Source organism: Dipteris shenzhenensis, chromosome 9 (assembly GCF_047967505.1).
Source record: "Dipteris shenzhenensis isolate YYH24624 ecotype China chromosome 9, Dip_SZ_1.0, whole genome shotgun sequence".
Classification (NCBI taxonomy): domain Eukaryota; kingdom Viridiplantae; phylum Streptophyta; class Polypodiopsida; order Gleicheniales; family Dipteridaceae; genus Dipteris; species Dipteris shenzhenensis.
This window is the reverse complement of record NC_141604.1, coordinates 26,869,313-26,887,263: the sequence shown is the minus strand read 5'-3', so window position 1 is coordinate 26,887,263 and position 17,951 is coordinate 26,869,313. Positions and strand designations below refer to the sequence as shown.

General features: G+C 43.3%; 1 protein-coding gene across 4 annotated transcripts in view; it reads left to right on the top strand.

Annotated features, from left to right (window-relative positions):
* LOC147898448 (TATA box-binding protein associated factor RNA polymerase I subunit C) overlaps positions 1-17,951 on the top strand; it is a 57,802-nt gene that overhangs the window by 8,408 nt on the left and 31,443 nt on the right. For 3 of the 4 annotated variants that reach the window (XR_015541563.1, XM_087379463.1, XM_087379461.1), the window contains 3 exons: positions 5,963-6,067; positions 15,523-15,582; positions 15,720-16,223. Coding sequence is in view for 3 of the 4 variants with exons in the window: in XM_087379463.1 (XP_087235589.1) it covers positions 5,963-6,067; positions 15,523-15,582; positions 15,720-16,223 (669 nt within the window). In the remaining variant the exon portion in view is untranslated. The remainder of the gene's footprint in view (positions 1-5,962; positions 6,068-15,522; positions 15,583-15,719; positions 16,224-17,951) is intronic. The other variant, XM_087379464.1, reaches the window with a different exon arrangement.

The following is a 17,951-nucleotide window of genomic DNA, read 5'->3' as shown; positions in this document are numbered from 1 at the left end:
ACATGCTTTGTTTTGCTTATGAATCTGTAGGATTGGATATATCTTACTGATTCTTAATTTGTAAGCGTCAGTATGGTCTATTCTATAATCACATGGATATAACCACCCAAGTCCGCCTTTTGTAGGTTAAGAACCTGAACCTTGAGCTCTTAGTTTTGAATTGGAAACCGCATGTCGAATTATGTGCCTTGACACACAGGCAAAGTGTACAACACACATGTGCACACATGCGTGTATACACACGTGTGACACGTGTGCACACACACACATACACGTACATGGGCATGCACATGCACATGCACATGCACATTCTTCACAGATTTACAAGATAAGATCTAATTTTGAAAAGGCACATACGCGTTCCCAAATGAGTTAATTTTACCAGCATTTCACATCAAATTTCTATTATATGCTCATAGGTACAATCAAGTGCCTTTGAGACTTTCCTTTTTGTAGACAAATGTGGATACAGTATGCACCCCAATACCTTCATCCTTTTTGCAGCCTAAGTTACCAGTGTAGGCCATCCTCTGGTGGTTCTAGTGATGCCCTATAGGCCATTGTATGTGCCTTGTAGGCATAAATAAAGACACTTATAGTGTTAGTGTCTTTTAGGTCACATAGGACACTTAGTCCTATGTGACACCTAGGACACTTAGACACTTAGTCCTAGGTGTAGGTTCTTCTACCTTGTACTCTTTAGTTTTGCATAATCTAAGTTTGACGGGACGGGTGTTCTTCTGCGACCCTTTGCTACTTGCACTCTCTCTTTGCCTATCGATCCTATAGTGGTATCAGAGCCACGTTTAGATTCGTCTCCTGCACCTGCTTCTCTCATCCGTACTGCTCTATGTACTTGTGCCGTACAACCATCTGGTTTCGTACCTGCTCAACATCGTACTTGAGATCTTGAGCATCGTACCTATTGTTTACGCGCTATTGTACAATAGTACTTGTGCCATCGTACATTCGTACCTTCACTCGTACATGAATGTACCTGCATTGTTGTACGCACGTAATTGCGTACGGAAGGTGCTGCAACTGGTTAGTACACTTGTCGTGCAAGGTTGTACCTGCGTCGTACAGTGGTCCGAACTATACATGTCGTACAGTTGTACGCTGTTCACCGTAATTGTCCCGTATCATATACGTACTTGTTTCGTACTTGCTTTGTACTACGCTTCGTACCATTGATTTGGTGTGCAATCTCTTTTTGATTGCAGTACATTGGGTCAAGTTGCAGGACATTGAGTCACATTTTGCAGGACATTGAGTCATTTTGTAGGACATTGAATCACTTTTGTAGGACATTGAGTCACTTTTGGATACATTGGTTCACATTTGCAAAAATTTCAGCAAAATTTGGGGCTTTTCTGCATTTGCCCTTTTTTGGCCTATTTGCCCTCAATAAATTTGGGGCTTTTGCCAGATTTGCTATTTTTTGCAGTGAACATTGCCTATCACAGTCACATTTGGGTTAGATTTGCATTTGCCCTTTGATTTGGGTCAGAAATTTGCAGATATTTGCCCTCTTTTTGGACAGTCAGCTTTTTGCATTGATAGCCTTGAGGCTTTTGGGTTTTCAGGTCTTTTTCAAGGTATCACATTTGCTATGGTTGGGAATAATCAAGATTTATTTGGAGTTCTTCGTGAAGATGATAAGTTGGATGGCACCAACTATCCGATGTGGTCTTATCTCATGAAACATATTCTTGTTGCAAAGCATTTGTGGAATATTGTTTCTGGGGCTGATCTGAGGCTAGTCTATGCTACAGTGGTTGCCTCTACTGCTGGTCCTAAGAGAATCATTATTCCACACATCCGGTCTTGCAGGACAGCAAAGGATGCTTGGGATAAATTGGCTTCTCTCTATCAGATTCTCAATGAAGCTCGTGTTGCATATTTGAGAAGGCAATTACAGGAAGTCAGTATGAATGAAGGTGAGTCAATGGATTCATACTTGACAAAGGTCAAGGACCTCATGAACTAGCTTGCCAACATTGATGAGGTGGTGCCAAATTCACAGCTTGTCAGTATCACATCGAATGGACTGCCAGATACATATCAAGGGTTTGCTACAACCCTTCGATTAGTGGCCATGGGTAATCCATACCACTATTCTTTTGATCAGCTAGTTACTTTGCTTTTGCAGGAAGAGCAAAGTAGAGCTAATAGACAAGCCATTGTTCCTGATCATGCATTTGCTTCACAGCAAACAGGAAGAGGCAAGGCTTCCAAGCCTATGGGCAAGCCAAAATATGTGCATAGCAGCTGCAATTTCTCCCATGCATCTAAAAATACAGCAGATAAGGCAAAGAAGAAAAGATGCAACTATTGTTGCAAGCCTGGACATGACATTTTAGAATGCAGGAAGCGCATTGCTTTAGAGAAAGAGAAAGTAGGATTGACAGTTAATGCCTCTCATGCTATTGAATCCCATGAGCCAGAAGATGCTTCACATGCACATGCTCTACAGGATGATTGGGCATGGGCTGTCCATTGCTCATTTGATCCCTCCAAAGCTGATGCATTCTTTATTGCTAATGATGCTCAGTCTTGGTACTTTGATAGTGGTGCTTCCAAGCATGTCACATCTTGCAGACAGTTGTTTCATTCTTTAGCTGATGCACCTCGAGGGGGGACTGTTACATGTGCTAATAATGCTTCATATGTTGTAAAAGGAGTTGGAGATGTGCAGCTCACATCCATTTCAAGCCATCTTGTCACTCTGACAAATGTTCTTTTTGTGCCTGACATTGAAGTCAACTTGATTTCAATTTCAGCAATTGCTACTTCAGGTTTCAGAGTAATTTTTCATGGCTATAGATGTCTAGTTTATGATCTTCGTGATGACAATGCCATAGTTTTCACTGGCCCTTTGCAAAAAGGGCTTTATCACCTTGATCATCATTCAGCTGCACTTTCTATTGAAGCATTGGCTATTTCAGATTCACAGCTTGTTGAAAGTCATCTTTGGCATGAGAGAATGGGCCATCTCAATTATAGAGCTCTTGCAAAGCTACATTCACAGCAGATGGCAAATGATGTACCTCAGACTCACATAGTTTCCAAACATGTGTGTGAGGGTTGTCTTTTGGGTAAGATGCATCGATTTCCTTTTCAAAAGAATTGTTCAAAACTCTCACAAAGGAAATTGCAGCTAGTACACAGACATCAATGCCATTGGGGATATAAGTATTTCATGACTCTCATTGATGATTTCACAAGATATTGCTGGGTATATCCTTTAAAGGCCAAATCTGAAGTTTTTTTATGTTTTCAGAGATGGCTGAATATGGTTGAGAATGAATCAGGATGCAAGCTTGTCACCCTCAACACAGATAGGGGGGGAGAGTATATGTCAAAGGAATTTGATGCATTTTTGTCTTCACGGGGCATTATTCACTCATGCACTACTCCTTACACTCCTCAGCAGAATCCTGCTTCTGAAAGGAAAAACAGGTCCACAATGGAGATGGCCAGATGCATGCTGAAGGCCAAGTCTTTGCCCAATAAAATTTGTCTTGATGCAGTAATGTGTGCCAACTATGTGCTGAATAGATCACCTACACGGGCATTGAAGACTGTTACACCTTATGAAGCATGGAAAGGCAGGAAGCCTTCACACATGAGAGTTTTTGGGTCTCTTGCATATGTTCATGTACCATCTCAGCTGAGACATAAGCTTGATGACAAGGCAATCAAATGCATATTTATTGGTTACAGCCATGAGAGCAGAGGGTATCGGTTATATCAACCAAATACTGGGAAGATTATTGTCAGTAGAGATGTAATCTTTGCTGAACATTCAGCTTCTCCTCTTGTGGACTGCAAAGCAAAGCCAGATGTTGACATGTTTGATGCCTTTGAATCTTGGTTACCTCTGCCATCATCAGAAGAGGATTTTGACCAGCAACATGAGCCTCTTGCAGGCCCTCCACTAAGCAATAATCAGCCACAACCTCATGCTGATTTGTAGGTTTCTCTTCCGGCAAAAAATGATCCCACCACTCATGATGCAGTCATTGAAGAAAGAGCTGTCAATAGACAGCAAAGGCAAGTTCCCAGATGGCTTCTTGATACATTGAGGGACAGCAAACAAGATCAGCCTTTTGCTGCCCGGACTTATATGTGGATGATATGCTCATCACGGGCCCAGATACTCAGCAAATTGCAGCTTTCAAGGCTGATTTGCAGCAGATTTTTGACATGTCAGACATGGGACGGCTCCATTATTATTTGGGCATTCAGTTTGCTCATGTTGAGGGGGGGTATCATGATGTTTCAGTCCAAGTATATTGGACAGCTCCTTGATCGTTTTCAGTTTGAGGATTGCAAGCCAATCTCTACTCCAGTGGACCCTGGCTTCAAATTCTCAGCTCATCACCATGTGATATCACTCTTTATCAGCAGGCTGTTGGATGCCTTATTTATTTATGTCACACCAGACCTGACTTGCAGTATGCAGTATCTTAGCTCAGTAGATTCATGCACATGCCCAGTTCACAGCATTGGCAGGCAGTGAAGAGAGTCTTCAGATATCTTAGAGGCACTCAGGATTTAGTCCTCTTCTATGGTGATCAGGGTTCACTTACCATGCATGCTTACACGAATAGTGACTGGGCATGATGTTTTGACACCAGAGTGTCACATACTGGCAATTGTTTTTTGCTTGGCAATTCATGTATCTCTTGGCTCAGCAAGAAGCAACCAACAGCTGTCACGTCTAGCTGTGAGGCTGAGTGCAGGGCAGCTTTCACCGCTACAGTAGAGTGTGTTTGGCTTCGACAGTTACTTACAGATCTTGGTAGTCGCCAGACATCCTCCACTATTGTCTACACTGACAGCCAGAGTGCTTGGCCGTTGCGCGTAACCTAGTGTTTCATGCGCGTACCAAGCATATTGAAGTTCACTATCATTATGTTTGAGAGCGGTTGTGAGCAGGAGACATAGAGTTGTCCTATCTCCTCACAGAGGACAACATAGCAGATATGTTTACAAAGGCACTTCCTCGTCCCAAGTTTGAAGTCCCTTGGTTCCCTTTGTTACATGATCTGACATCCCTTGTACATTCATAGGTGGCTATATCCTTTTAAATGAACATCTGCCACCATGACTAGATAATACCAGGTATTTTGAGATGTTTTCAGAGTACTTGAGCCCATCCCATGGAGGGGGGTTTGTAGGCCATCCTCGGGTGGTTCTAGTGATGCCCTATAGGCCATGGTATGTGCCTTGTAGGCATAAATAAAGACACTTATAGTGTTATTGTCTTTTAGGTCACATAGGACACTTAGTCCTATGTGACACCTAGGACACTTAGTCCTGGTGTAGGTTCTTCTACCTTGTACTCTCTAGTTTTGCATAATCTAAGTTTGACGTGACGGGTGTTCTTCTGCGACCCTTTGCTACCTGCACTCTCTCTTTGCCTATGGGTCCTACAACCAGCATTTTATATCAACGTTCTATTATATGCTCATAGGTACAATCAAGTGCCTTTGAGACTTTCCTTTTTGTGGACAAATGTGGATACAGTATGCACCCCAATACGTGCATCCTTTTTGTAGGCAAAGTTGTCATGGTCACACGTGAAGAATAGATAAGAGAGTATAGATGAAATTCATGTTGTTTCTAAAGAACATTAGGATGTTAGCGTTTCCGGAAACTGGAAGACCTAAGAGCAAGCAGACAAATTTCTGAGAAGTAATTTTAGGCGGAAGAGACTGAAGCAATTGTTCACCTCTTGCTTAGTGTTTTGTTTTGCAGTTGTTGTATTTGGGGTTAGGTGATGCAACAATGAATCGATCTTGTAAGTTGTAACGGCAAAGGGTACAAAGCTGCTTTTGAATTGGAATTATGGGGGAGAAATGACTGATTTTAGCTTATTGTTAGTGTTGATTGTAATCCTGTGAATGATCTTGACGACTAAATTGAAAACAATGATTGATTGCATTGAGAGCAGATTGCTGCTGTCAAGGAGTCATCTTGTGGAAATATTGGTACTGTGGGGTCTTCACTTGCGGTGCGAACATCATATCAACTTCATTGGCTGACAAGTCAGTTGGAGGTGTGCCTTCTCCCATCCATGAATTGTTATGTGAACTCCTTTTTGTTAAATAACCCAAGATAGCGTCACCACCTTTAAAGTCAACACAATTATCTCATGGATGCTCTTGCTCTCACATTCAATGCCGTAAATTAATTCATGGACCCAGAGCACTGGATCTGTTGTAGCAGTCTAGATACAAAAATGCTCTCATGTGTATTTTCAGCCTTTCTCATGTGTTGTTCCTCTTGTCGCTGTAAGATCTTATGTTTGTGATCTTAAATAAAGAAAAGGCATGCTATTGATTGCAATATGTAGAGAATTGAGATCTCTTGTGTATAACATGTTCGTGTACATATATGTTACTATGTGCTACTCATACATATGATTTACACAGCATAGTTACAACATCCAAATGTTTAACAAATCCAAACTTTTTGAGTTTTAAAATGTTTGCAAACCAAACCTGGCTGCTTCCAAATGTAATGCAATTGGAGGCCCCCCTCCAAGAGTCAACCTTCAAGCTCAAACTTTATTATGTGCCTTATGCAATATGCGTAATGCATCCATTGGCATCATGCATCATTGTGCAAGTATCGGCATTGTAAAACCTGAGGTTTAGTCAAGATCCCATCCTATTTGGATGGAGAAACATGCCCATTTGTACATAAACAATGAAGATATATATACGTATACACATGCATTTGCACGTGCACAATGTATGGATTTGTATATGCATGTGATACACGTTATGTGAGGGGCCAATGCACGGAACTCAAGAAATTACAATTTTCATACAATTTGGGAAATAAAGAAGATAAGAAGTTTCCAAAACAGGACTTTTTACAAGAGAAAGATGTCTTGATTAGAAAGCACAGTTCAATTCAAGAATAGCAAAGTACCACCTTGCTCCTTGTGCTTTTCCTCTGTAATCTTGTGTGATTACAAACCCGCATGGCATAGAATCTCAATCTCGTTGAAAGTAGGAACTCGATCTTGGTCGTAGTCTCAATCGTGGTCTCAGCCACAATCTCGATCTCGATCTTAATATTATTCTTGTGCGGAAATCCTTGAGCGAGATCAATTACAAGTTGCTTCACCGATTCAACTCATTTTATTTGTTTTTTTTAGTCTCATAGATCCCTTGTTCTTTCGAAGACTTTAATAAATTTTGTTGGTGCTTGTGGTTGAAAGCTCTTGCACACATGTGAAAGTGGAGGGACTAGGGTTGAGAGCACGTTTAGGAGGGGGCAAGTTAGAGCGGGAAGGTTGTCTCAAGGTAGGCGCCCGATGTAGTTCACTGCACGCACACGAGGGCTCGTTGTGAGGATTGTTTGAGAGATGATAACTTTCACGTGCGAACTTGGATTGAAGCGCTTCTTGAACCGTTGTTGTGACGGGCTCAGGAACTGGTGAACAAGGCCGGGTGGCACTAAGGAAAAATGGCGAGATAGTCCATGAAGAACTAGTGCAGAGCTGCGAGCGGAGCAGGGAATTTAATGAACAGGTGGGCATCGTTGGTCCAGATGATCATGTGCAAACCGATGAACAGGTGGGTGAGGCAAGCCCAAAAGAGGATGTTCAAAGTAGTGTTGAGACCGTGGGTCGAGACATGCAACATCGAGTTATGAAGATGGGAAGGATGAGGATGCTTCGAAGCGTGTCTTGAAGTGGAATGGTTTGGCCTGAAGAAGACGTGAACGTGGACTTAGCTACGTAGAGATCTGACAATGTTATTGCCATGAAGACATAGTTGCACGAAACGCCCGTTTCGTGGGCAGAAACGGAAACGACGAAATGGAAACGGCGTTTCGTACACCTTGCTTTTTTCCCAAACCCTAAAAACGGGATTTCGGTCGCCTCTCTTCATCTTTCGCCGCCTCTCGCCCGTTCCACTCCTCTTGTGCATCCTTGCTCCTCTCTCCAGCTTCTTCAAGCTCTCTCCATCCCTCGGATCTCCATCCTTTGCTCTTGTACCTTCATCCTCTTCATCCTTTGCTCCATCTTCTCCATCCTGCAAGCTGCAGCCTGCAGCTTGGCAGCTTGCTCTCCTGACTCCATCCCTCCATCCTTCTTCTCTCCATCCTCTCTTTAATCTTACCTTCTACCTCTCCATCCTCCTCCTCTCCATCCTCCTTAACTTCTACCTCTCCATCCTCGCCATCCTCTTTTACCTCTATCTCTCCATCCTCCTTCTACGGTCTACCTCCCATCCTTTCTCACTTGTGACCTGTCACCTCTCCATCCTCCTCCTCACCTCTCCATCCTCCTCAATGCCGAGAGATGCTTATTGGGTCCATCTCTCATTGTCTCCCTCGTGGATAGTTATAAAGGAGGCGGTGGCTCCAAGAAGTGGAGATGCAACTATTGCGGCATAAGCAAAACGGGGTCTGTCACACGGGTGAAAGACCATCTAGCAGGTGTTCCCAGCAAGGATGTAGGACCTTGTGAGTTCGTGCCTACTCCAGTGAAAGGTGGCCTAACAGAATGGAAGCGTGTGCGTATGGCAGCCTTGGCTGCAAAAAGTGGAGGACAAGGGCTGCAAGATGAAGAAGAGGCTGCTGACACTGAGCCATTGGATGATGCCAGCACATTGGGTTCTGCAAAGAGAAGTAGAGGGGCATCAACTACATCGAGCGCGGGTCCTAGTGCCACAAGAACACCCTTGCCACATGGATCAATTAGTGTGGATGCTAGTGCGAGGAAAAGAGGATCACTGCAAAGGTCTAGCATTCAAGCACGCTTGCAAAAGCAAGCAGTGAAGGAGGCCACTAGTGAGCTCACAAAGCTCTTCATACAGTGTGCAATACCCTTTCATGTGGCGAAGACTACACGATGGAGGAAGGCCATGAGAGCCGTAAGCCGCATTGGGTATGAATGGGAAGGGCCTACATATGAGGCCTTGCGGACAAGAGAGCTAAGAAGAGAGAGGGAATGTGTGGAAGACCAAATGAAGCCCTTGAAAGAGACTTGGAAAAAATATGGATGCACACTCTTATGCGATGGATGGTCAGATGCACGCAAGAGGAATGTGTACAATATTTTAGTGTCTTCTTGCAAGGGAACCATGTTCTTGAGAGCCATAGACGCTTCCACTGCAGTTACAATGATTACAGGGCTGTATATTTGGGAGCATTTACGGGCAGCCATTATGGAGATAGGTGTTGAGTATGTAGTGCAGGTGGTGACAGATAATGGCAGCAATTGTGTGTCAATGGGTGCCATGTTAGAAGATGAGTTCCCTAAGATTGTGTGGGCACCCTATGCCTCACATTGCCTTGATCTTTTGATCGAGGACCTAGGGAAGATACCTTGGATTGATGCCATCTTCTCCACAGCCCGCAGTATCGTGAAGTTTGTCACGAAGAGACCCAAAGTCCTCAGCATCTATCGGGCTTACAGTGACCTTGAGCTATTGAAACCTCCAGCCACAAGGTTTGCTTACATGTTCATAGTGGTGGAGAGGCTTGTGCGAGTGCGCCAGGGCTTGTTGCGCACGGTTGTGTCTCGGGAGTGGGGAGATTAGGATGATAGAGGCCAAGCAAAGTCTATCAAATTTTTTCGCATGATCATGGATGAGTCTTGGTGGAATCAAGCGGAGGCATTAATCAAATCGATTAATCCTATCTACACGGTGCTTCGCATCACAGACACGGAGGGAAGCACATTAGGGCTCTTGTACGAGTTTATGGACAAGATTGGAGAGGCCCTCAACAGAAACACTTCCCTATTGCCTGATAAGTAAGACTTTTTACTTTTGTAATATGTATAGTTATTGCAGTTACTAAATGGCAATTTGTTATCATGATGCCTTGAATTTTCAGATATATATTATGTATGTACTATTATCTATAGTCTATGAATTTTGCATGCATAATGCATTCTAATTTCTTGTGGCATGAGTTAGGGTTGAGTCCATCCGTGCTATATGGAATAAGCGGTGGAATTGGTTCCACCGCCCAATCCATGCGGTGGCACATGTATTGCATCCGCTCTGGCGCAGTCAAGAGCAATATGAGAATGACGAGTTGGAGGAGGGGATGCAACAGTATGTACAAAATTGGACGGGTGGTGACTTGAAGATGCAATGAAGAATGGAGGATGTTCGCAATCACAGCCTCTCCTTTGGTCGACCTACGGCTAGGCTCCGAGAGACACAGTTGCAACCTGTCTCCTGGTGGGAGAAATATGGCAATTGTACTCCTACTTTGGTAAGAGTCTAAGAGACAAGTTCCAACGCCACTAGTTGGAGCTTAGTCGTTAAGTAATTTGAAGTTTTATCTACTACAAATATGTTTAAAGTTATCAAGTTCCTGATACTTATCTCGGCTTAATTGGCTTATGGTAGAAACGCCTTGCTATACGTGTTCTCTCACAGGACTGCAGTTCCGGTCCTTGTGAGAGGAACTACAGCACTTGGGCCCTCTTTCACACAAAGAAGAGGAACAGATTGAGCACGGCTCAATTGGAGCAGTTGGTGTTTTGTCATTGCAACCTCCGTCTCCTTGAGTTCACCGCTAGCTGCCCCGAATCTCGCCAAGTGAATGTAGACAAGGTGGACGTGGAGAAGATGAAGGCCATACCAGATATCCCACGGGAGGAGCTGGACATATACACCATGTTGTATGAGGAGCTGTCAGCACCAGCACACCACACACGATCATACACTCAACCATCTGGAGATGGTGCTAGTACTTCAGTTGCACCCGATGGTCCTGATCCTGATGTTGATGATTCTTCTTCAGACAGTGACACAGATGCCTCAAGCTTATCTGAGGATGCAGAGGATGACGATGACGAGGAGTCCATGGATGATGCAGATGATCTGTAGTCCTGCTGCTTTTTTTTATATCATCCATGGGTGCTTTTATTTTGAGTCTTGCATGACTCATGAGTCATGAGTCATGATCATGAAATTTGTGGATCATGAATCATGATCATCTATGGAGTTTGGACATTGAATACTTTCAAGTTTCAAGTTTCAACTTGTGTGCTAAGTTTAAACTTTAAAGTACTTCAAACTTCTAAATTTCAGATTCTTGTAATGCCAAACTTGTTAGTCATGACTCATGATACATGTTGATTTCAGATTATTGAAGCATCATTCAAGAATTTAGATATCATAGAGGCATGAATCATGAATGATGCATTGATGCTTGAAGGCTGAAGCTTCAGCCTTCAAGTATAGATAATTGTAATTTGTATTATGTATGATTTGCACTCTATTGATAATTATATTATGTATAAAAAATAAATTTTTATACATAAATTGTATCATATTGCCGTTTCTTCCGTTTCCTTTTCGGCGGGGCTCGGAAACTCCGTTTCTTCCGTTTCGGTTGGTAACTATGCATGAAGAGAAGGTGTCCGCTTGGGTCATGAACAAGGAACCCTGGGCGCAGAGGTCCAGGATGAAGAGATAGCAATGCGCAACGGGCTATGTGGCTGGAGGTCCATGGCGCGAAGGACGAGCCGTGGGAGACTCGAGGATATGGGATGAATCGGGAAGAGATAGCTCAAGAGGAAGAACAGGTAAGAATCGTGACTTGGAGTGGTGGGCTATGAAGGACTTGGTTGCGAGCATGGTCAAGAAACAAGGTGACATGTAGCTTGAAGGTGGATTCAGAGATGAACACGGAAAGCAAACCAAGGAATGGAAGGGCCGTGAGCATGTGTCACCGAAGATGCTATGAGAGTTCAAGAGTTGGATCTAGAGCCACGGTCCATGAACGTGAAGAAGTCAATGTCGGAGATGAGCTGGTCCAAGAAGACGCAAAGACAATGGTGACAAGCCGATGGTGCAAGGGATAGTAAAGGGTTAGAACGCAAAAATGTTAGCAACTACTTGTGCCAAGGTTGAGTCCATGCAGAATGGGCCAAGTATCGAATGGATCGGACACGAACACCGAGTAGGGATCAGTGCTCGAAATGTCCCTAGTATGAACCTCGATACTAAAGCCGATTGTGGAGGGAAGATGGAGCTTCAAAGTTGTAATCTTGCTTGGGGCCACGGACAATTTCATATCAAAAGACGTAGCCCTCAGGCTGGGAATTAAAGACAGAAGAGCTGGGTAGAGCCTTAGATGTAGATCAGATGGTTCTTGGTGATCCTGTCCTAGTGACCCTGCTGATTGGAAAGTTCATAATGCATGCACAGGGCTAAGTAGATCAAGAAGACTGTTATATTCACCTCTTAAGCACTGTGATGTAGTTCTCGGGATGCCTTGGTTTCATCACAAGGGAGTGAAGTTGCATCTTCCAGAGGGAGTGTTGGATTTGTACATAAGGGTAAAGTGCAACGGATCGTTGCTAAGAACAAAGGGGAGACTATCCCTATTGTATCAGATATTTTTGTTGGCAAAGCAATAAAGTCTCTTGTTTCCGCATACTTTTTGTTAAAGAAAAAGATTTAGAGATGTATGTTGAGTTGAATGCTTTTGATAAAGAAAAAATTCAGTTTCTTGAGAGCTTCAAAAATTGTTTCTCGAATGCCTTGCCGGGGAAGCTCCTGAGAGACCAGAAGATCATCAGTAGAACTTATACCAAGGGGTGAGCCATTTAATAGCCCACCCTATCGAATAAGTGCAACATAGAGAGAGAAGATTATGACTCAGGTCCAAGACTTGTTGTCTAAAGGGCTGGTTCAGTCCAACTCCTCACTCTGGTTCAGAAGGAGGATGGTTCATTCCGCATGTGTAGATTATCGCACACTCAATAATATGACCATCAAGAGTAGGTTTCCTATACCACACATAGATGAGTTGAGCTGTTCTTGTAACTCTCATATGCATAATTCCAAGTGCAGTTTTGGCGTGAACTCTCCTTGCCCCTTTGCTTCCTTGAGCACGTGCACTCACTGAAAAGACAAATGGTGGGCTAGGATGGAGAGCATAGAGGACCGGTGCAAGATGTGTGTTTTGAGAGCTGGATGCGTGGAGTGGGGACGAAATTTGGCGAGTATAGGGGATGTCGCGTTGAGGACTTGCCCAGTGAACTACGAATTTGTGAACTTTCCAAGGAAGGTCGGGTACTGTGTGCAGAGCCCGTGAGGCTGCATGCCAACACTTAGAAGGCAGCAATTCAAGGAGGTTCTATCCAAGGCGCGTTGCATAGCAGCCAGAGTCGTTGGGACTGGGAGACGTGCTCAAAAGACACCAAATTTTGCACGTTGGAAGTCGCCTAGGAGTGAAGGTAGAACTTGAGGGATCTATGAAGCACGATCTAGGTAGAGACATGTTGTGGAAGGTAAATGGTAGTCTAGACTAGGACATGCCAAGGTGTGGGCTAGCAAGACTAGTCCAAGGCAACAAGATCCACTAAGCTAGAAACGTGAAGGCGACCCGCAAGCCAATGCTTCCAACCCACCACCAACATCATGTTTCAAGTTGACGCTACGCGACGTGGACGTTGACGTTGAATGCACAATGTCATATCATTGAGAGGCCTTGTGAAACTGAAACGTGGCCTTCATGATCTAATTTGCGACCAAAACTAGCGCACCCGATCGAAAAAAGGATGCAAGGCCTTGAAACCTTCATGAACAATAAATACACTACACTCAGCTCACACACTAGGGCCCAGAACCCCAAATCGGCTCGACTCCCCGAAGCTTTTGTTTATTGACTAATGATTTTGTTGAGTCCAAAAATAAGGACTCAGCTCTGCGTACAAAAATGTAAGTCCAGCCATTTCACAACGTTGGTAGGAGTTTTAGTGCCCAAAATAGCAGCTCCCCTTCACCACATCTAGAACCATCAACACATCACAAGATGGCTCTATGTAGAACTCTCCAAGCCCCTTGGTCATACGCGGGCGTAGACTTCTTTTAGGAAATAGCTGTATTGTGCTCTCAGTCCTAGCCCACCGTTTGTCTTTTCAGTGTTTGTACGTTCTCAAGGAAGAAAGGGGCAAGGAGAATTCACATCAAAATGGCACTTGGATTTACATAAGAGAATTACAAGGACGGCTCAGCTTAAGGCCCTAGTTGCCATTTGCGTTCACTTCACAATCTAATACAACACCATGTATGAGAGGCCTCTATCTTGTCACACACGTTTGTGTGTAACAAGATGTCTCACCTCGGCATAATCTAGTTGTAAGCCTCTCGTTATGAGAAGGCAAATTTTGCAATTGAGGTTAGTAGCTTAGAGGGTGTGTGGCCACTCATTCAAGCGTTCCTAAATCAAGGATAAGCTTTTGGGTGCGTTTGTGGCTGCCCTATCAGGTCAACCTTGTTTGGCGTTAGGTTTTTTGGGTTAAACCACTCAAGCTTGAGAGACGGAGCTCAAGCTCTCAAGGTGAAGTGAGTATATGGGAGTTCTTGCTCTCGAGTTGGTTCCGGCTGCTCATCTTGTATGACCTTTCATAACAAAGTTCCAGTTCTCCTTTATATTCGGTGTCCCATTGGTGCATGTGATTGAAAGCTCTTGCAAATACGTGAAAGTGGGAGGATTGTATTGTTATGATATTGTTACTTGGGTTGACTCTCTGCTGAGCTTGAAATGTGAGGCCCAAAAGCAAACACATTTACAATGCAAAACAACAATAGTGTTGATCTCATATATGAGGGAGAGATAGAAAGAAACAAAGGAAGAAGAAAGATATATTAAGTCTTCAAGAGGTCTCATGGGCCTATGAGACAAAGTACAATCAAAAGACAAGCCATGTAGGCTGAGGGAGAGAGAGAAAGAAAGAAAGATGTATTATGTCTTCAGGAGGCCTCACGGGCCCACGAGACAAAGGTCAATTAAAAGAGTAACTCATACAAGCCACTGTGGACTAAGGCAAAGGGCTCGCTAGGGCCCTTGCTGAATGCTAAGAAGCTCAAACACTCAAAAATCAAAACTAGCACCAAAATACAAAGTCAGATGTCGTGATGTCTCTCCAGGTGGGATGCGAGAATATCTCATGTCTCTATTTGTCAAGTCGTCGCTCGCTGTGGTGGGAGGCATGGTCTTTGTGATCTCTATATCCAGTGAGCCATATGAAGAGTGACACCTCGGACCTGATCGTCCCCTTCTCTCTCTATCATTGTTCTTTCATTTGTCTTACAAAATAGCTAGTTTGTAAGATTGGATATATTCCACTCTTGTGAAGGTCTATAAAGTAGAGGAGTTGAAGAGAATAAGAGATAGGCAGGGGCAGAAGCAATCCAACAAGTTCCAGTGACTTGTTCAAGCAATAGGTGTTAGTACCATCCAACGAGTGAATTTTGAAATAACAGACATAGACATGCCCACATCAGAGATGTTGAGATCAAATGATATGGATGTACTAGAGTCTAGCAGAACTGTTAGGCTTTGATTAAAATCAATAGAATCCGTTGTTTTCAAACGTCCATTTGGACCACTCTTGTAATATAATGCTTCTGTACAGTTTCTTTGAAGACATGTTTTAACTCCAGTAATGAAACTGACTGATATTTGATCTTTTGCATTCCCTGAATCTTATAGACCTTTGAATCTTCTGCTTGTCAGAATGACTTTATCTCATTTGGTTCAAAAGGAGTTGCAACTTTTGAACATTGCACGTCCCATGTAAGCTTTCTAGTATCCGTCCTCTATTATGTGTAGGCTATCTATCTATTCCTTCGGGAGTTTTGCATGACAGATAAGCAAGAGATGCGGTCTCTAACTGTGATGTTTAATGTATGATTTACCCTTCCGCATTCAAGGCTACGTGGAGCCCACATGTTCCAGGGGAAGCTGCCGTAATTCTTGAAAATGGTGATGTACAAATTTTTGACTTGAAGAGTGAACAATTTAAAAGGGTTTCAAGGTTTTTGGGAAGTGAGTGTTGCATAGGTGACACAACCTCAAGCTATAGTGACCGTTTGTTCAAAAGCAAACACAAGAAAAGAAGAGTGAATCTTGAGAATGCTTCATTTGAAGAGACATGGTGGAGATGTGAGTATGCTTGGCATCCACAAACTCTTCTGGTTGCTGGATGCAAGGACATTTGTTTGGTTGATTTGCGACACAAGCTTGGTAGCAGGCGGTCTCAAGCTAACATTGGTTCGGCCGGAGGGTTAGCATCCTTCTGCAATCAAATACAAAGAAAAGATCGCTTTACAGCTCTCACTAGAGCTGACTATGATGGCATGTATCAGTTTGCTGCAGCTTCGACACAGCATTTGCTGCTCTTTGACATCCGCCAGCCTCACATTCCACTGCTTCAGGTTTGAATACATAATTTTCTTTTTTAAAGTGATGAGATGAAGAGTGTTTTACAATGCTTGTGTCTACCTAAAAGAAAATTTGATATTTCATTAGTTTAGAAGCCTCACGTGTGTAGATAAACTTACGAATTCACATGAAGGGCTTTATTATTCTTTTCTTGTGGTTCTTTTTTTATTTTTCTAATGTTGCTAGCTTAGCAGGCTGTGGTGTATGGCCTGCTTCTTTGTGCTGCTATTGTCTGGTGGCCTCAGGTCATTCTGCTGCCATGTCCTTTTCACCTTTTTATGCAATTTCTGCAGTCACTCTTGTAAAAAATGATCCTGAAACAATCACATAGGAGATTATTGAGTAGCAAGAGGAGACAACCTGGATGAGTGAAACACCACTGTAAGTAAGAAACACATGGAGAGAGTTGGGTTCCAGGTTTCACTAGGTGTCGATGTGGTCTCTTTCCTTGCAGAGGAACAAATATAGGCCTTTTAGGAAAGGAGGCATTGCCTCAAAGTAGAGTTAAGTAACAACAAGATGTAACTGTCTTGGGAGTAAAACAAAAGTCTTTGGATGCTTTGATAAACTTGGTTGGTTTTTGTCGAAATTTGTCAGTTTCATTGAATTGCTTTTGACTAACTAAGTGTTTTGAGTCTATTCAATTACAAAGATTCTAGATGTTTTGGCATAACTTCTAAGGGCTTGGTTATATGTGTACTCATGAGTTATTAAGGCACATGTGCTGTCCATAAGTTTTTATGCAATTGAGAACAGCTTATACAAACTTGGACGGGTAATCCCAATATACTTGAGCAATGAGCATAATGATGCTAGCTACACCATGACATAGCCAAAAGACCCTAAACACTGGTTACACAAGTCCTGCTCCTAGTCACCAAAATACCTACTGTTTGACAACCAAATATGATGATTGAGGTTACTCAATTCGTAAAGGCATCATATGCACCATCAATCCCTCTCTGCTTGGATACTAAGGATGTATCTGCAAAGAAAGGACTTCTCCTTTGGTAGTGTCTTGGTGAAGATATGTACTTTGTAGGACAATAGATCATTTGAACCTGTCTGTCCTCCACTTTGTCTCTAGTGAAGTATACTTGATGTCAGTGTGCTTGGTTCTAGCATGATCCATAGGATTCTTGGCCAAAGCAATGCAAGATTGATGGTCACATTTAATGGGAAATGCAGGTTGCTTCGTTATGCGATATCACCAAGCGTCTTTGAAGTTAGAGTGCTTCACACACTGCTTTGGTAGCATCCATATCTTCGGCCTTTGTGGATGAAAGAACAATAATGTTGTGCTTTTTGCTCATCCATGATATCCGTTCCTGATTTGAAAAACTGCATCCACAGTGGACTTTCTAGCCCAATCACTATCACAAAACCTTGAAGGGTATTGGAATTTGGATCTATCATTAAAAAAAATATGCATAGTACTCCTATATATGATGTGCTTCCTGCTGGAAAGGTCACCTCCCCATTTGTAAGCCCCCATATGAGGAGAGCATGGCAGAGGGAGACCTAGGGCATGTGCCCAAAAGAAAAGATAAGGGAGGGGGCTGCCACAAGGGCAGCATCTTACAGCGAAATGACAGCCAAAAGGGGCTGTCACATTGGCAGCACATGAGCTGCCATGTGGGCAGCACAGCAGCCTGGCAGAGACACTTCAAGGACTGTCTGTACAGGCTGGAACAGGCCCCTAACAGAGGCGCACAGGAGGG